The 20,976-nt window shown below is 40.6% G+C and overlaps 1 protein-coding gene across 1 annotated transcript in view; it reads right to left on the reverse strand.

The window, feature by feature from the left end:
* mipepa (mitochondrial intermediate peptidase a) overlaps nt 1-20,976 on the reverse strand; it is a 141,963-nt gene that overhangs the window by 86,007 nt on the left and 34,980 nt on the right. The window contains exons 9-10 of the mRNA XM_080197342.1: nt 19,316-19,376; nt 10,591-10,643 (exon numbers count right to left, since the gene is read on the reverse strand). Of these exons, the coding sequence (XP_080053468.1) occupies nt 10,591-10,643; nt 19,316-19,376 (114 nt within the window). The remainder of the gene's footprint in view (nt 1-10,590; nt 10,644-19,315; nt 19,377-20,976) is intronic.

The raw sequence follows: 20,976 nt of genomic DNA on the forward strand, positions 1-20,976 counted from the left end.
ATTTGCAGGGCTGAGGAAAGGGCAAGAGAGTGGGGCTAATTGAATGGCACAATGGGTCAAATGGCCTCCTTCTGTATCATATCATTCTAATATTTCACAATTTCTTTTGCTTTTTGAGTATTCTTGAAAACACATCAATCTCTCATTTTATTGACAAAAAAGTGAGAATTAGTAATTATTTTATTCTATGTTCCAATAGAATCATAGAATCCCTAGAGTGCAAAAGGAGACCATTCAGCCCATCAAATCTGCACCGATCACAATCCCACCCAGGCCCTATTCCTGTAACCCCTCATATTTACCCTGCTAATCCCCCTGACACCAGGCCTAATTTAGCATGGCCAGTCTACCTAACCTGCACATCTTTGGACTGTGGAAGAAAACCGAAGCACCTGTAGGAAACCCATGCAAACACAGGCAGAACGTGCAAACCACACACAGACAGTAACCTGAGGCCGGAATTGAACCTAGATCTCTGGTGCTATGAGGCAGCAGTGTTAACCACTGTGCCACCATGTCACCCATAAATTGGTAATTGACCAAATTTCTTTTAAGTTTTCATATTAGATTTATATTGTTCCAAGTTGTTGCAATGAAGCTCAATGTTCCAGTGAACAATGATCCAGTGAAGCTTAATGCAAACTGGAGGAACAGCATCTCATCTTACGACCAGGTACTTTACAGCCTTCCAGTCTCAACATGGAATTCAAAAACTTCAGATGATTTGCTCTATCCCACCTCGGCCCCCTTTCTTTTCATTCTATTTTATTTCATTTGTTTTACTGTTCTGTACCCTTTATTTCTTTATTGTCTTTTTTCATTCTTCTTTCCCACCTCCAACTCCTTCTCCCTTCCCTTACCTTTTCTCCACCCACCGCTTCCTCTTCTCTACATTCTACCTCTCCTAACTTTCCCCCACTCCCCCAACATCTTCATCTGTCACAGCTTGCAGCTGCTCTGCCATTTGGCCATTCATGCCCTTTATTCTCTCTGTGGACAGATATTAACAGTCTTTTTCTCTGATTTCTATGGCTATGATTCATCTTTCATTACCTTTCCTTGCAGTAAAATATCTCTCACTTTCTATGCCCTTTAGCTTTGACAAAGGGGCATCTGGACTCAAAACATCAGCTCTTTTCTCTCCTTACAAATGCTGCCAGACCAACTGAAATTTTCCAGCATTTTCTCTTTTGGTTTGGGGTTTGGATTAGTTTTACCACATGATAGTACCCAAATTCATAAGCTGAAGACTATATGAATGGCATCTAACAGGTGAGCCTAGCAATAGTGCGCGAAATGGAAGTAGTGCCCAGCACCTCTCTGCATTTGCTGGAATGTAAAGAAAGCAAGAAATAGTGTGGAGATTTAGGCATACAGCATCATAAAAATCCGGTATTAAAGCTCAAGACCAAACTGAAGAACTTTAAATGAAACTCTGAGTGCTGGGTGGCCAGCATCAAAGCAATGTCATACTCTCTTTACAACTGCCACAGCAGGATGGCTGTGTAAAGAAAAAGGGAAAGATTACAAAATATTACTGAATTTTGCACGATTACAATAAATAAATCGTTGCTTGGTAGTACAAAATTTGAGTGTTGCTAAAAAAAGAGACATGCTGTCAAAGACCTTGCACTCATCAGGACAGGTACTAGAATACCAGATTTCAAGGGAGATTATCAATTTATACTGCATCACAAAAGGGTGCTGATTGGGTGGCAAATGGACTCCGGTTATCTGAAGTATTGCCTTGGAAAACGCACAAAGGACAGTTACTCCCTAATCTTTTGATTAATTGAAAAAGGCACAATATCTAGACATATTCTTGAAGAGGCAGGGCTTTGTATATATGTAGCTTCTGGTAAGTCAGATTGTGAGTTCAAATGATAATTTTAAATTGGCCATTAGTGTAATTCTTAGCACATTCGGGATTGTTCAACAAGTTTTTGTCAATCACAAAATCATGTCTAATGTTGGACACAATGTTCTGAATTTTGCAGCACAAACTGGTTGAGTACAGTCAGTACTCTGCCTGTTACAAACAGCCAAAGGAACATGCTGTTTGAAATGATCCACCATCTTTGAACATAGACTGCATATCCAGCATCATATCAGCACAAATCCATATGCCATATTATTGATTTTTGTGGAGAATACAATAATTGCTAATACATAACAGCAGCATGAAATGACCAGTTTCACCTGTTGGTCAAATCTTTGCGCAAGTGAGTGATAATGCCTTGATCAGTCTACTTGTCTCAGCCCCCTTTCCTCATGATGCGTAAACTGTTGTTCCCTTTGAAATTTTGTATTCCTGTAACTATCCTGAATAGCATAAGATGAAAAGCTTCTACAGCATGTCTCCTTTTATAGCAAAAAGAAAATAACAATGTGGATAAGAGATGGGTCGGCTATATTCACATCACTTTCCAATATGCCTACTTTTAATCAGGTCTGTGTGTCAGATATACAATTCACACCCAGAATTTGCCCAACGTTAACACCTCTGATACCCAAGGTAAGCACTAAACAGAATTTCCTTTCCATAGGGTGGGATAGTTTATTTTAAGGTCACAAATTATCTTTTTGTGAAATTACAATTTTCATATGACTTTAACAAAGGATCATTGTTTAGTCACAAAAACTAGATTTATAAATGGCTTCAAGGTAGTCAGTTCAGTTGATAATACACTACGCATACTACGCTTCATTTGAAACTAAACATTACTTCAAAATTATCCATAATATTTTTTCTTACAAATTTTCAGAATATTTAAAACATGTTTTAACAAAATAATTGCTCCAACATTTACAAGATGAAGTGATAATTACAAAACAATTTGATTTGACCTACAATCTGTAATTTATTTGATGTGCAAGATTTCTAAACATTTAGAAGTTAACTTAAATTTGTGAAGTGATGAGTGAGCGAGAGCTTTATTATTTGTCTCTTCATTCTTTGAATAACATACGATTATGTTGTCCCTCGAGGGTCTGAAACCATCACAAAATATGTAGTATATGAATACTCTTAAAACAAGTCTGCAACTGCACACAAGTTGAAGTCATCATGATGAAGGATAAGTAAATTTAATGGCGTTAAAAGCTCTACATGCTGCAGATAACATTATTAAAGAGAAACCAGTCCCTACTGCATTGCATTTTAAGAGCAGAAAACAGCAGCTAGGGGAGCCAAATTTCAGGAGTAATCTTCCAATACCCCGTTGGAAATGCACCATCTATCAAAATGGCAGCCATATGGCCAAGGTGTCCACCTAATGCGAGAATTAGCAGCTTTGAATATGATCACCTCACGAGGGAGCAGCTCTCTAAAAGTTCATGATTCCAAATAAGCCTGTTGGACTTTAACCTGGTGCAGTCAGACTTCTTACTTTTCTCAGAGGAACACTGGTCTTTGGTCTATACCCCAGTAAGCAGTGGAGGCTGGACCATTGAATACATTCGAGGTTGAGGTAGACAGATTTTTGATCGACAAGGGAGTCTCAAGCAAAGTGCAGCTCAGACCATATCAGATCAGCCATGATCTTTTTGTATGGTGACGCAGAGTCAAGGGGCCAAATAACCTATTCCTGTTCTTATTTCTCATGTCTTACAGGTGATCGTACTACTGGGTGTATTCCATAGGTTTCTAAATAAGAGAAAAAGAGCGAGGGGGGAAGGGATCTGTAGGAAAATCACAGTGATGATGTTAGGGGAAGAAAACTACTCAAACATCAACTGGGATAATGTTAAGAGTAAAATGAAAAAAGGGAGGGAAATTTCATAAATGTGTTCAGCAGAACTTTTGACAAATTTGATCTCTAACTTGGAAGGAGCTACCGCTGAGAATCAAGTGGACCAGGTGGATGCCTATGGAGAACATTTGGGTAAAAGCGCTCATTGCATCATAAAGTTTAGCTTAGTAATGGAGAAGAGTAAGGAACAATCCTATGTGTAATATCTAAATTGGACCTCAAATTGGTTGATAGAGGATCTAGCCAGAGTAAAATGGAACCAAAGTTTGACAAGAAGAAACCAACCAAACAATGGATGACAGGAACAGGAGTAGGCCATTCAGCCCATCAAGCCTGTGCTGCCATTCAATGAGATCATGGCTGATCTATGGCCTAACTTCACAAGACTTTGGCCCATATATGATTTAAAGATAGCAACTGATCTAGCACTAACTGCAGTTAACGTATCCAAACTTCTACCTCAAGTTCCTCAAAAACATGCAGTGATCTATCAGCATGGTTCAGGGTTGAGGGAATTTAGTACAAAGTTAATTTGCAAAAACTGTAGCTGTTCTCCTTGGAGCACAGGAGATTGAGGGGAGATTTGATCGCTGTGTACATTATTATTACAAGTTTAGAAAGTGAAAGCAAGGAAAAGCCATTCCCATTAGCTGATAGCTCAAAGGTTGGGATACACAGATGTAAGTTTTTGAGCAGGAGAAACAGACAAAATAAGAGGAAGAACTATTTTTTTCTAAAAACGCAACTGGCAAAGACCGGGAACACACTGCCCATGAGGGTGGTGGAAGAGGAGACAATCAATTATTTCAAAAGGAAACTGGATAAACCACTTGAGGCAAATAAATTTGTTGGACCAGAGGAATACAGTGGGATGAATGGGACCGACTGGACTGCTTTAAATGGAGCCAGCATAGACCTGATGGTATAAATGTACTATCACGTTAGCATAAATCATTATGTACTTTATGTACTGTATTTAACTCTCCCACTGAGGGCAAAAGTGACAGTATTATTCAGGTGAATCCCTGTTCCAAAACTAATCCTAACTTGTCAGCTCTCTTAATTGCTATAACTCCATTTTCAGGAACTCAATTTAATTGCTTCCAAAATGAAGCACAGCTTCTAGCCATTCTCAATCCCCTTCCCAAATCACCTTACCCTAACACAAAGGAAGTAAGAGTTCACTTGTGAGACATGTCTTTAATGCTAACTACAAGAGGGGGAAAAACAAGAGTATTGAAAACATTTCTTCATATCGTGATATTCTTACATCAAGAAAAGAATGGAAAATACGTTAACAACTGCTAAACAAATAGTGGTAGTTTTGTTGTGCAGTTCTGCAAGTTATAGTAAGAAGTTTTTTTTGTCAAACATTATATATATATATATATATATATATATACACAGAAAAAAACATATCAATGCAATGCAAATTTAATGGCACCTCAAACTCGAGGGATATTTGCATGGAAAACAAGTGGTGACTTTGTGCCTCTTCATTTAAATGTTGTTTCTTTTCTGCATTTATGAATCTGGTTTCACTCATCACTGCCTCTGTGGTTTTTTTGGTGTATGTACACTTACAACTCATTGCAATTTATATTCCCACTATTATGTATACTAAAGCAATAGTTCATCTAGTGTACAAATTAACTCCTACTTTTTCCCTAATTATTCAGTCTACATTTAAAAAACATGACTTTCATATGAGCTTATACAGTATTTAACCAGAGTTGGTATTCCAAATTTAACAGTCATAGATACCTTTCTGGGGTCATTGACACCTTTCATCTCAGTCTCATGAGGGGGCTGGACAGAGTAGATAGGGAGATACCATTCCAACTCAAAAAGATGCAGCACAAGAGGGCACAGATTTAAAGTGATTTTCAAAAGAAGCAAACATGATGCAAAAAAAAAGCATTTTCACACTGCGAGTAGTTGGAGTCTGGAACGTACTGCCTGGAAGTGTGGCTGAGGCAAGTTCAATCGAGACATTCGAGAGGTCATTAGATGATTATTTGAAAAGAAACAAATGTGCAGGGGTTTGGGAAAAAGGCAGGAAATTGACACCAAGTCATAATATTCATTTAAAGAACCAGTACAGACACAATAGGACATGTGGCTCCTTCTGCATTGTATCGATCCTGTGATTCCAAGTGCACACTTTTAGTGTAATGGTGCTAATGGCCATGAATTCAAATTAGTAAAGGGCATATGATAGATGTCAGTTTGATAATACAGACAGAATCAGATTGTAAACAGAGGATACACAGAAATGAAGAAAAGATAAGATGGGCAAAGAGATAGCACAAGAATAAATGGCAGCTAACTTGCAAGGATTCCATGCATCTGCACGTCTTCCACAAGAATATTAATAGAGCGTGCTGTCAGAGACGCAATGGACCAAAACAGAGATTTAATAATTGAGGCAGAAGTCATGGCTGGAGTACTCTGAGTACTTTGCATGATGTTTATCAAGAAGGGAGATATTACTAACAATATAGCCATTTAGGAAGTTCTCAGATTACACAAATTATACTACACTCTGGACTTCAGAAGACTGAAAAGTAATCTCACTGACAGGACAAATGCTAAGAGGTTGTTACCCCTAGCTACAGTCTAGAACTAGGGGCATGGTCTCAGGACAGGTGGTCAGAGAGATGTGAATCTGTGGAATTTCCTTCCCCAATGGATTGTGGATGCTTAAGTCACTGAGTATACGCAAGATTAAGATAAATAGATATTTGAAATGGATGGAGGAAATGAGAGATGGAGATCATTGGGAAAATGGAATTGAGGATAAAGTTCAGCAGTGAACTTATACAACTGGGGAGGCCATACATCTCTCCTCTTTGTGTCCATCTGCCCTACATCTCTTCTCTTGCTGCAAAGTTCTTATACGTGATGAGAAAAATGAAGAGGTACTAGAAAGGCAATCAATAACTAAATTGGATAAATCACCCAGCCCAAATGAGATGCAATTAGCCTGCTGAGGGAAGTAGGTACCAACTGTGGAGGTATTAGCTTCAATCTTCCCAATCCTCCTTAGATGCAGGAGTGATGCCAGGAAACATTACACTCTAACTCAATGGGGGAAGTGATAAATCTGGCAATTACAAGCCAGATCAGTGTAGGACAGACTTGTGAAGAAACTAATAGCTTCTGGAACAAGTATGGACTAATGATGGAGAGCTACCACAGATTTAAATCATATTTGACCAATGTGACTTTGTGATGGGATAACAAATGGGGATGAAGGTTGTGCAGTTGGTTTTGTGTATATGTGCTTTCAAGAAGTGTTTTATAAAGTACCACACTGAAAGCTTGTTAACAAAATTGAAGCTCATGGGATAAAAGGTACAGAAACAGTGTTGGTACAAAATTAACTGAAGGATAGAAAACAGCTGTGGTGAATGGTTATTTTTCAGACTGTAGTGAGGCACACAGTGATGGCTCCCCATGGTTCAGAAGTAGGACTGCTGTTTTGAATATACATTAAATGACTTAGACTTGGGGCACAGGATACAATTTCAAATTTGCAGGCAACACAACTTGCAAGGCAACCATAAGACCATAAGACATAGGAACAGAATTAGGCTATTTGGCCCATCGAGTCTGCTCTGCCAATCAATCAAGGCTGACACTGAAAGATACTGGTAGACCTGTACAGAGTGCAGATGACTGGTGGAATGTACAAATAAATTCAATGCAGAGAATGTTTGGGGTGATACATTTTGAGAAGTAAAATTAAGAAAGCCAATATAATCTAAATAGTACTAATTTTAAAAAGGCTGCAAAAATAGGCAACTTTGCAATTGCCAGGATAAGTTAATTCAACAGTTAATAAAGCATATGGGATCCTGGGTCTATAAAGAGAGGCAGAGTACTAAAGTTATACTGATTTTATATAACACACTAGTCCAACTCCAACAATTAGCACAGTTTCCAATTCTGGGCACCATACTTTAAGGAGGATGAGAACAGTGTACAGAAAGTGATCAACTGGAATGATTTCATGGATGGATAAAGTGGGAAAGTGGGAGGTATTCTCCTTACAGCACTGAAAGCTAAAGGAGATTTGATGGGAATGTTTAAAATCATGAAAGTTAAGATAGAATTAATAAGGAAAAACTGTTTCCAATGACTGCAGAGTCAAATACCAGAGGGCACAGATTTAAAGGTGCTTGGCAAGAAACTAGAGTCAACAGGAGGAAAAACTTTATGCAATTCTGACTAAGATTTGGAATATGTTGCCTGGCAGATGGACACAAATTCAAAAGTAGCTTTAATAAACAAAAAGAAAAACTGCAGGCATATGGGAAAAGAACTTGGGAATGTGACAAACTGGCCTGGTTTCTAATGAAGCTGGCATAGAATCAATGGCTTCCTTCTGCATTGTACTATTTTTTGTTGTATGAATTTTTCTCATCTTAAACTGCATCCTGCAAAGGTCAGCATATCTGGGAAAGTAACTTTCCTATCTGAAACCCATCCGCAATTAAAATTTACTCCATGATGTCACTGTCAATGGCCATTGCCAGTGGAAACTCAGTAACATTTGGGAAAATGCCATTTAAAACAAGTCATCTGGCTAAAAGAAAATCCAGTCCATTTGAGTTTCAGATATTTCTGGTTGTCCAAGACGCATACTTTGGAGATTGGCAGAATGAGATTAAATAAAAGCACATTTTCATTTAAAATTAGAATGAAAGGAATAAATTACCAAAAGCAATGAAAGGAGGCGGCGATTCTCCCATAAAAAATTCTAAACAAATTCCAAGTGTCGAATTCATGTAAAAACTGGAGTAAATCACTCTGGTTTTCCCAGAGGGACTTTCGAAATGAACTCCCACATTCTGTGCACTGCAGAGTGCACTAGTGTGAATCAGTTCAAAAAGCAGTGGGTGAGGCCTATTCCCACTGGAGAGGATGGCAGCACAGCGCTGAGCAGGCCACTGCGCATGTGCCGATCTGTCAGATTGGTGCATACACCAGCAGCCCCACACTGCTGGCCTCCTGACTGATGGCCAGCCCCATGACCTCTGTCCAGGTACAGGCCCAGCCCTGACCTGACCACCCCCACCCCTGGCGCCAAACCCTCCAGAAGGCTCACTACCTTCCCGTGGCCAATGGCCAGCCTCAATCACTGGTCTTCCTCCCTCTGTCACTCAGCCCAAATACAGAGTGGCAGTGGGACCTCCAATCCAAACAGATTCCCCCCTCCCCATAGGCCCCAACCCCCATTAGGTATCATCTCCCTGGCACTGCCTGATGCCCAATGGGCAGTGCCAGGGGCCCAGGCTGGCAATGCCCAGGGGGCACCACCACCCAACCTTCTGGGGGGACCATTATAGCCCTCCTTCACTCCAGCAAGGTTAGCCCACTAGCTCCCTACAAGCAGGGAGCCACTGTAAACCCTGGACTGAAATTGTCCTGGGAGGGGAGAGGGGGGTTGCGGGCCTGGAGATTTCAGTCCCAGGCCCGTGAATGGCATTTAAAGCATATTGAAATTAGATGCTGAACACATTAGGCAGCTGACAGCACCAGAAATCCAACGCTGGAAGATGCGCGAAGGCCATAGCAACCAACTGCGAGCCCGCAAAACGGCCTCTGCTCGAGTTTCCCGGCCCGCTGCACTACAAATAAGAACATAAGAACATAAGAAATAGGAGCAGGAGTAGGCCATCTAGCCCTTCGAGCCTGCCCCGCCATTCAATAAGATCATGGCTGATCTGTTGTGGCTCAGTTCCACTTTCCCGCCCTCTCCCCATAACCCTTAATCCCCTCTCTTATCAAGAACCCATCAACCCGCGTCTTAAAAATATTTAGCGAGGCAGCCTCCACCACTTCAATGGGCAGAGAATTCCAGAGATTCACCACCCTTTGAGTGAAGAAGTTCCTCCTCAACTCCGTTCTAAACCGCCTCCCCTTTATCTTGAGGCTGTGCCCCCTAGTCCTACTATCTTTTTTGAGCGGGAAGAGTCTCTCCACCTCTATCCTATCCATCCCATTCATCATCATATACGTCTCAATGAGATCTCCCCTCATTCTTCTAAACTCTAACGAGTACAAGCCTAGTTTATTCAGCCTCTCCTCATAGCTCAATCCCCTCAACTCCGGTATCAGCCTAGTAAACCTCCTCTGCACTCCCTCCAGGGCCAAAATATCCTTGCGCAGGTGCGGCGCCCAAAACTGCACACAGTACTCCAGCTGCGGCCTCACCAATGCCCTATACAGCTGCAGCAAGACCTCCCTACTTTTATATTCAATCCCCCTCGCTATGAAGGCCAGCATCCCATTCGCCTTCCTGACCACCTGCTGCACCTGCAAGCTGGGTTTTTGCGACTCATGCACAAGGACCCCGAGGTCCCTCTGCACCGTCGCCTGCTGCAGTTTTTCGCCCCGTAAGTAATAGTCCTTCCTACCATTCTTCCTACCAAAGTGGACCACCTCACACTTGCCAACAATGCAGCACAGTAGGATGGGAGAGTCACCCCTGGAGTGTCTAGAATTTTCTCAATTTTCCTTGTAGATTCCTGACAACTGCAGCCATTTCTATTGCTCCCAAACAAGCACGAAGTGCATGAATTAACCACACACTTGTCACCAAATTATCTCCAGTTCTGCATTAATCCCCACAGAATTAAATAAGTACTGAATGAATAAACTATTTTCGATTTAAGAATCAAGTCATACCACTAGGATCATGCAAGGTTTCAGTGTCTTTGCATTTCAGCACATTGCTGGCCCAAATCCAAATTATTTAAATGAAATTAGCAACGAAACTTATAAGAAATCATATCTGCCAATAAAGAGGTGATGCAATAACAGATCTTACCTCTCTGCACGGAGGACACCACTATAATAAGGGTGATCCCAAGGCATCAACTCCTGCAATGTTAAAAAGTTATCATTCAAATTGTTACAATGTACAATGTATGTTATTGTATACCATTATTTAGATTAAAATGTGTGACAACACACCTGGCAATTATACTTTATCATAGAAAAACAAGGTTAAAAGTACTCATTGCTTCTTCATCATTTCTCTCCCAAATATCAAGATTTCCATCTTACTCATTAGAATCACCAAATTTGTCCTTTCAGGAATTTTCAATTTTTTGTCTAGTGTTCTCCTCTTTCCATGATGCTTAAAAGCCTCAGTCTGGAAACCTCCTCCCACAGTTTATTTTACCCGATGTCAGCAATAGTACCTTATTGTGGCGTCTGCACCAAAAGAAAACCATCCATGACACAAGCTGATTGCAAAACAAGAATAGATTTGAAGCTGTTGACTCATTTCCACTTCACCTCGATCATGTCAAACCATTTAGGCAATAATTTTTCTTTGTAACATCTCATTTTGATAGAAGCCCAAAACAAGCTTTAAAATTCCCTCCATCCTATGGATCAATACCAACTTAGTAAAGCAGCTGTATCTTTTGCTTTCTTTCTTAGTGTTTCAGAAAATACTGCACTCGTCTTTAGTTGCCAAGACTTGTTAAGCATATTTAAAGCAATAGCAAGTCATCCTTTAATAAAAGGTGGGTTTGCTTGACAGACATCATCTTACTGAAAGTGGTCTTCATATTTGTGAATGCAGCCAACATGACTAACATATGCATATCAGGTTAGGATGATTCAGTTGCATCAACGACAACAGATAAGGTAGTTTGTCTGCACCAGAGTGCGCCTTTTGACTACAGTGGAGTGCAAAAGTTGGAGTTCGGTGACTGGGATGAAGAGGGAGCAAGCTGTTGCTTTCCTTTTCTCCCCGTCCTCAGGAAAAAAAAAGGGTGGCAGCCATGGTAAGTAGGGTCTGGTGAGTATTTCTGCTGTCCTTAATGTACCCTAAAAGTAAAGAGTAAATTTAAGTGCAAGTCATGGCAGAGCAGCTCAAGTTTGTGGAATACTCCTTGTGCGATGGAGGAAGTCAGGGATTCTTCCAATATCCAAGGTGACCACATGTGCAGGGAGTGTCTCCCTAGCTGCAGCTACATGAAATCCATGTTGCGGAACTGGAGTTGAGACTGGAGTCACTGTGGAGCATCTGCAAGGCAGAGATCTTCGTGGATAGCACATACAGTGAGGCGATCACGTCACAAATAAAGAGCGCACTTGCAGAAAGTGAATTGGTGACTGCCAGAAAAAGCAAAGGCTCTAGATAGATGGTACAGGAGTTCAGTGGGCTCATTTCCCTATCCAGCAGGTTTTCTGCATTAGGCACTGCTGGGGAGGTGGTTTCTCAGCTGAATGCAACAATAGCCAGGTTCTTGTATCATGAACCTTGTGGGTGGGGAACACATGGGGCTTTGGGTAATATATTGGCACAAATTGAGAATTGGTTAGCAAATAGGAAACACAGTAGCAATAAATGGATCTTCTTCAATATTGTAGGCAGTGACTATTGGGGTCCCGCAAGGATCAGCGCTCAGGCCCCAGCAAATCACAACATACATCAATAATTTGGATAAGGAAACAAAAGTAATACTTCCAAGTTTGCTGACATGAAACTTGGTGGAATGAGAGTGGTGAGGAGGATATAAAGAGGTTTCAAAGTGTGATTTAGACAAATTGAATGAGTAGGCAAATACATAACAGATGCAGTATAATGTGGATAATTTTCTTTTTTACTCACTTATAGGATGTGGACATCACTGGCTAGACCAGCGTTTATTGCCCACCCGTAGACGCTCTAGTGTAGGTAATGGTGAGCTACCTTCTTGAACTGCTACAGGTTATGAAGTGTAGGAACACCCACGCTGCTGTTAGGGAGAGAGTTCCAGGATTTTGATCCAGCAACAGTGAAGGAACAACAATATATTTCCAAATCAGGATGGTCAGAAGCTTGGAGGGGAATCTCCAGGTGATGTTCCCCAGTATCTGCTGCTTCTGCAGTGCATCTAGTAGATGGTACACATGCCTGCCACTGTGTGTCGGTGATGGAGGGATTGAACGATTGTGGAAGGGGTAACAATCAAGTGGGCGGCATTGTCCTGGATGGGGTCAAGCTCCTTGAGTGTTGTTGGAGCTGCACTCGTCCAGGCAAGTGGCGAGTACTCCAATACAATCCTGACTTGTGCCTTTATATATGGTGGACCACCTTTGGGGAGTCACTCGCAGTAGGATTCCTACCCTTGTCCTGCTCTGACAGCCTGAACTATGGCTAGTTCAGGCTCAGTTTTTTGGCAATGATAACCTCCTGGATGTTGATAGTAGAGGATTCAGTAATGATAATGCTGTTGAATGTCAAGGGGTCATTGCCTGCACTTGTGTGGTATGAATGTTACTTGCCACTTATCAGCCCAAGCCTGGATATTGTCCAATTCTTCCTGCATTTGGATATGTACTGCTTCAGTATCATGAGTGATACTGATCATTGAGCAATCATCGGTGAACAGCCCTATTTTTGATCTTATGATGAAAGAAAGATCATTAATGAAGCAACTGAAGATGCTTGGGATTCAAACACTAAATGTAAAAACTTCTGCAGCGATGTGTAGGTTAGGTTGATTGGCCATGCTAAAATTGCCCCTTATAGTGTCCTGAGATGTGTAAGTTAGAGGGTAAATACGTAGGGATATGAAGGTAGGGCCTGGGTGGGATTGTGGTCAGTGCAGATTCGATGGGCCCAATGGCCTCTTTCTGCTCCGTAAGGTTTCTATGATTCTGTATCTTGGAGCTGAAATAATTGACTTCCAAACACCACAACCATCTTCCTTTCTGCCAGGTACAACTCTAACTAGCAGAGAGTTTCCCCCCCAATTCGCAGTGATTCCAGTTTTGCTAGGACTCTGATGTCATACTTGGTCAAATGCTGCCTCCATGTCAAGGGCAGTCACTTTCACCTCCACTCATCTCTGGCATTCAGCTCTTTTGTCCATTATTGAACGAAGACTATAATGAGGTCAAGAGCTGAGTGACCCTGGCAGAACCCAAACTGAGCATCCGTGAGCAGGTTATTGCTGAGTAACAGCCACTTGATTGCACTGAAAATGGCCACTTCCAACATTTCACTGACGATCGAGAGTAGACTGATGTGGTGGTAATTGACTGGGTTGAATTTGTCCTGTTTCTTGCGTATAGGACGAATCTAGGCAATTTTCCACATTGCCGGGTAGACATGAAGTTATCCATTTCAGACGGAGAACCAGAATAGCAGAGTATTATTTAAGTGGTGATAGATTGGAAAATGTTGATGTACAAAGTGATCTGGGTGTCTTGGTACCCCAGTCACTGAAAACAATAAAGTACAACAAGCAGTTAGGAAGGCAAATGGTATGTTGGACTTCATTGCAAGAGAATTTAAGTACAAGAGCAAGCATGACTTACTGCAGCTGTACAGGGCCTTGGTGAGACCACACCTCAAGTACTGATTGCAATTTTGGTCTCTTTATCTAAGAAAGGACAAACTTGCCATACGATGCAGCCAAGGTTCACCAGACTGATTCCTGGGATGGTAGGATTGTCACACCAGGATAGATTGATCAACTAGGCCTGCATTCAGTGGAATTTAGAAGAATGAGAAGGATCTAATTAAAACATATAAAACTCTGACAGGGTTGGACAGAATGGATGTTGTTTCCTCTGACTGGGAGGTCTAGAACAAGAGCTGACAAGTCTTGGGATATAGGGTTGGCCATATAGGGCAGAGATAAAGAAATATTTCTTCAAAGGGTGGTGAGCCTGCGGAGCTTTCTATCATAGAAGACTGTGAAGGTCACATCAGAGTTTATTTAAGAAGGAATCTGATAGATTTTCAGACTCTAATTGAGTCAAGGGGCAAGAGGAAAGTGCAGGAGCTTGGTTTTGAGATGGAGGAATAGCCATGACCATAGTGGATGGCACAGCAACCTCGAAGGGTCGAATGGCTTACTCCTGCTCCTATTTACTGTGTTGTTTCTAGATAATACACCAAAATAAAAGTTGCAATCGTGAAATACTGCAGATGCTGGAAATCTGAAATTAAAACTGAAAATATTGGAAATTCTCAACAGCTCAGGCAACTAGAGAGAAATAAAGTTAACATTTCAGTGAGTTGTCTTTCATCAGAATACTCTGAAGTTATTATTTTTGCCTTAATCAACCATGGGCTACGCACATGATTGTACATCATTTACAAACTAGAGAAACAGTAACATTTGAAGTGGCAAGCTCAACATAGGCATCTAACATGGCAGCTTTAACTCAAGTTCAGTTTTTAATTTGGCCTACAGCTACAAGCCTCAGCCATGGTATTCACCCTTCTTTGTTGGTCCTAAAAAACTGACTATTTGTTGATTCAATTGGTTTACTTGAGTAGTCATACTTGAGAGTGAAGCAACTTCTGATCCTGTTTGTAGTTTACGACTCAATATATCCATTATTGAGCATAGAAATCTAGAAAATAGAATAAGGCGGATTTTCGGTCTTTTGAGCCTGTTTCACAATTCAATATGATCAGGACTCATCCTGTATCTCAATGCCATATTCCTGTGCTTTCCCCATACTCTTTGATGCCTTTAGTTTAGGCATCTATTTCCATCTTTTCTGAATTTTTTCTAGGATTCTACTTCCTACCTCCTTTGTAGATTGCTACATTGTTTCAAATTCAATTGATTCAAAACTCTCCAAACAATCTGAAATGACTCTTAGTATTTCACCTATCATATATTCAGTGATTTTCCGATATACACAATATGAAATCTACAATTGTGATAAAAATCCATTAGAGACTAAGAACATTTCAGGAGGCTTCTGGACACGAACAAGCAGATCCTCCATAAAGATGCAATAACTTTGTGATTAATAGATTGAGCTAAAAACCTAAGGTTTGTAATCTAACCCCAAAAATATAACTGATTTGAAATTGCATATTTAGTCTTGCTTTCTGCACACTTCAGAGAAGCTCACCCTTCCATGAAAATTTCACCATGTTGTTTGTCGTATTCAAGAGAACAGTTCTTTGGGCTCAGGAAAATTTTGATAATTTTTTAAAAAAATTTTACTTATCTCTATCAAGAGAAATTTGCACAACTCAGGAAGTGAGTGGTACAGCATCCATGAAAGCTTTTTACTCTGTAACAAGAAAAGGATGGATGACTTCTATCCTCTATTCCTTAAAATAACTTCTGACACTAGATTCTTTGGAGTGAAAATGCAAGTTTTCGTCCATATAAAATTGAAATTGTAGATTGAGTGTTGCAGTTGACACATTGCAGCTCAGTGAAACCGAGTTAGAAATGCTCCCTGAAGATATGTTGTTATTGCAGCCTGTATGCATACCCTCCCCTTCCCACTTCTGCTCTCGTTTTCTTTCCCAGTCTCTTTTCTCCTCTAAAAAGAAAGAGGGTGCTAACATATCACCCAAGATTGCAATAAAACTGAAGGTAGACAAAAGCAGGCTGCCACCTTGTCAGAAGTTAAAATTCACCTGTAGAAGGCTGAAAGAAGGTTTGAACAAAACATTCCAGAAGTTAAATAGCAAAATTGGCAAATCAGCAACTAAACTGCGTTGAAGATAAATTCTTCAAATAACATTTCAGTTTCCTTGCTCCCTTTGGCATTATGCATTGCTTTTATCCTGTACTGGGACAGATTTATTTTACAAAAAGAATCCTACAACAAGGCCATTATTAATTATAGCAAGCCTTTTACATGCTGCTAACACACGTCCTTGATGCTTACACAGAAGTCCAATGCAAAACAGCAGACTGCACAGAATGAGTAAGGACAATGTGCTCCCTTTCCAATTGCCCAGCTTCGTCAAAACTATTTCTATTGGGCTTGCTACATTCTGGCTAAAAACATTTCACCTGAATGCGTTTCTAAAATGTTGCTGCATCTGTGCCCTTCACACTTATTCCATCCTAGATATCACCCAATTGCTGCCCTATTGCTTTTGCACCTCTTAGAGCTTAGCTTACATACATGTTCTTCTCATTTCCTGACTTTTTTTATAGTACATTCCTAGTAACGATTGCTTAATCTTTGTTCTTCATTTCCACCCGTACAGCTTCATTTAATAAACCTTCTGTCAGATCGTCCCTCCTACCAACTGTAACTGTTGATTCAATCAATATTGTTTTTTTTATCCTTTCTCCATTTCAATTGAAAATCCTGTAACCAGCAACTGTAAGATGCTATTCTTGCTCTGCTTTCAGCCATAGCTCAGTAATAACTATAATATCATGCTTCCACTTTTCAATTTGTCCTCTTATCTCATTCCCCATATTTCTTACATTGAAACAAAAATGCCAAACATCCTTATTGTCTGCTTTCTAACTTTTGTTTCCTCTCCCTTCCAAGCACTCATTTCCAACTTCTCTCCCTTCAAAAGCACTCTGGGGCTCTCATGCCCATGCCAAGATAATTCAAATCCTTCTTAACAACACTTAGCAGAATTCCAAGAGAACATTTGTCCCAGTTCTGTTGAAGTACAAATCATTCAGTTTGTACAGATTCCACTTCTGTCAGAAACAATCTCATGGCCTCCGGAATCTAAGTGTCTCCAGCCTTTCTACACCAGTTTTCCAGCTATCTTCCCATTTTGGTATTCACCAGCATGCATCACTGGGAATAATCAGGGAAATTTATCTCTGAAGTGCATTTTCCAATCTCTCTTTCAACTCACTAAACTCTGCCTTCTGGGTCTCATCCCTCCTACTGCCAACATGAACCAGGTCCTCTGATGTTTACTTCCCCACCCCCTCAATGTCCTGCAGCCAGAAATATCTTTGACCATGACACCAGAGACACATCCTGGAATCATGATTACAGCCACAGAGATGCCTCTCTGTTCCCTATCTGATTCTCCATCATAACTGTTCTTTCATTTCCCTCCTCCTGTGCTGTTGAGCAACCTATGGTGTCATGGTACTTGGATTTACCTGCACATTTCAGATGAACCACCAGTCTTACCAGTTGTCAAAATGGAATACTGGCTGGGCAGCAAGGTGCATGCATGGGATTCCTGCTCTGCCTGCCTGATCCTCATTGTCCTTCTGACCATCATCCATTCCCTCTCTGCCTGCACACTTCTAAACTGTGTAGTGACCACCTCCACAAAGATGCTGTCCATAAAGCTCTCAGTCCTGTGGTGTCCTGTAGTGACAAGGGCTACTGCTCAATTCCAACAACCAATCACCAAATCTTGCATTTATAAAAATCTCTTGTTAAGTTACAAATGCTGTCAGACCTGGGATGTGCTGCACCCAATGCAGTCAGACCCATAAGGTCTCCTCAATATTGAGGAAAGGTGGAAATCACCAGTAAATCAAACTCCACATTTTATTCCCTTTTGCCAAATCTCAGGTTTCAGTGTTGGCAGACCAAATAATCGTCTCATGTTGATAAAGTTTCACCATAATGCTGCCAAAATCCAGAGTCCCCATCTCAGTTAAACCAATTCAAAGGGCCTTTCACTCACGATAACGCGCATCATAATAAGCCCTACCCCATCTACACGCTACTTTTAAATATCAGGGTGCTGAATTTCCACATCAATGATAATGGTTGTCAATTGACTTTTTTTTTAAAAACAGCAAAATATCCCAGTGAGCTCACTTGCATAACAATTAGGCTAGCGACTGTCAAAAGCATCTGTAAAACGGGGGTGGCATGATAGAGTGCTTGAAAGTTAAAGAGTGCAGCCTTTAAAAAGTGCTGGCTGAAGATTGTATCAATAAAATCAACAGCCAATTGAGGACTACAGCTTGGCTCAGTTGACTGTCAGCTAGATTGATTAGATGTTGCATGCTTGTTTTTGTGTTAAGTGCATGCAAACAAGGTATCAGGGATGGCAAAGACAGAAAATCCTGCCACAACTTCCCAAAAACTGACCTAAAAACCCTCTTGCATGAAATTGAGCATAAAAGAGACAGATGCTGGATGCCAGTGGCAGTAATCCTTCCAAAAATATCTGTCATGTGGAAAACAGTAACACTGGAACAAACTACAGCCCAAAAAGCACAAAGAAATACAGGGAGAGGAAGAATACATTTTCAACAGAAAAATGGTGTTAGCAGCTTCCACCTCAGTTAGCTGTCAATAAATAATTTCTGCCATAATTATCAATTGAAGTTATGCCACCGAAGCATGAAATTCTGAATTCGGGCATTTAGTTACTCAATTAGTAAAACATTCCATCTATTTTCAGCTTTAAAATTGGAATAGGATTGAAAACTAAATGCAAAAGTTGGAGGCATAAATGCATGTGTGAAATAATAAGCACTACTTGTTTAGATTTCACAGAATAGAAAACTACAGTGAATAACGGAACTCACCATGAACAACATTACAAGAGATTTTAGTATGAAATGTTTCCTGGTTAGGAATAGCCTCACAAAATTATCAGTCTGACCTGTGTGCTGGTGAGGCAACACCAAAAACTACTGCTGAGAGTCTCTTCAAGCACCTGTTTTCCAGCAGTTTCTCAACCACTTAGCTCCTATGTTCCAAAAGTATCTTGGCATTACAAAATCTTCTATAGGCATATTATACTATTACTTTTCCCCAATCAAAAGAATAAATAAGGAACACCATCGTGTAGGTCAACTGATTTGAATAATGAGAAAAATACTTACACTACATTTTGGATTTAATTTTTTCTTCATTTCTTGCATCATACAAAAATCACTCTCAGTTCTGGAAAATAAAAGGTATCTGATATAAACACCAGTGGATCCAAACGATAATGCAAATACACACAAAACAACATGGGAACACAAGTCAATGTTAGCGTAACAATTTGCACTAACCAACCCTTATCCTGTGACTGTCACCATGTTCGAAATTCCCCAGACAGGGAAAACACGAGACCCTTCAGAATCTTGTATGTTGATCATCCTCTCTCGCCCCAGGACAATCTAGTGAACCTTGACTGTACTGCCACCCAATGTGAAGCCAAAATTATATACAGTATTCCAGGTGTGGTCTCACCAAAGCATATAAGATGAGAGCCCTTCAAGTCTGCTCCACCATTCAATGAGATCATGGCCGATCTTCTACTTCAACACAATTTTTCTGCACTATACCCATATCCCTGATGTTTTTAAATACGTGAAACCTTTTCAACCTCCGTCTTGAACATGCTCAATGACTGAGCTGCCACAGAATTCCAAAGATTCAACATCCTCTGAGTGAAGAAATTCCTCCTCATCTCAGTCCTAAATGAGATACCCCTTATTCTGAGACTGTGTTCCTTGTCCTAGATACCCTGGCCAGGGGAAACACCCTTCTTGCATCTACCCTGTTGAACCCTGTAAGAATTTTGAATGAGATCACTTCTCATTCTTCTAAATGTCACAGTAAAGGCCCAGTAAGAGAACATAAAGCCTTACATAATTGCAGCATTCCATCTTTATTCGCAACTTCCAATCACCTTGCAATAATGATTAACATGCAATTTGCCCTCCCTGATTATCAGCTTTATGTTCCTTGTACGAGCGCATCCAAGTCCCTCTGAACATCAACAGTTACAAGTTTCACACCTTCTAAAAATCTCACCCTTCCCCACAATAAATGCCATCTGCCATCTTGTTGTCCATTCACCTAACCTCTTTGCAGCCTCTTTTTACTCCCCTGATAGCTTGCATTCCCATCTAGCTTTGCATCATCAATAAACTTAGATACATTGGTCCCAGGGGATTGGAAGTTCTGGCCCATTCTAGAATCTAGGTAGTTTTAAAATATCATAACTAGCGCATCCACAATCTCTGCAGCTATTTCTTCAGCAACCCAAGGATGTAGGCCATCAGGGCACAAGAATTTTTCAGATTTTAGTCTCTTCAGTTTTTCCAGTACTTTTTCCCTGCCGAAATTATATAGGTAGATGGCAGTGTAGTGGTAATGTCACTAGACTATTAATCCAGAGACCCAGGCAATTGCACTGCAGCACGAGTCCAAATGGCAACTGGTTCAATTTGAGTTCAGTTAATAAAGCTGGAATATAAAACTAGTGTCAGTATGGGGCCATGAAACTATCATCGATTGTTCTAAAAATCCATCAGGTTCACTAATGTCCTCTAGGGTTTGGAAATCTACCATCCTCATCTGATCTAGCTTACATATGACTCCAGACCCACAGCAATGTGGTTGACTCTCAAATGCTCTCTGAAATAACTTAAGTCACTCAATTCAAGAGTAATTAGGAATGGGAAACAAATTGGTGCCAGTGACACCCACATCCCATGAACGAATGAAGACTGATTACCTTAAAATGTCCTCACTCTTACTATACAAGGTA

Source organism: Carcharhinus amblyrhynchos, chromosome 10, assembly GCF_965287045.1.
Source record: "Carcharhinus amblyrhynchos chromosome 10, sCarAmb.v2.hapA, whole genome shotgun sequence".
Classification (NCBI taxonomy): Eukaryota; Metazoa; Chordata; class Chondrichthyes; order Carcharhiniformes; family Carcharhinidae; genus Carcharhinus; species Carcharhinus amblyrhynchos.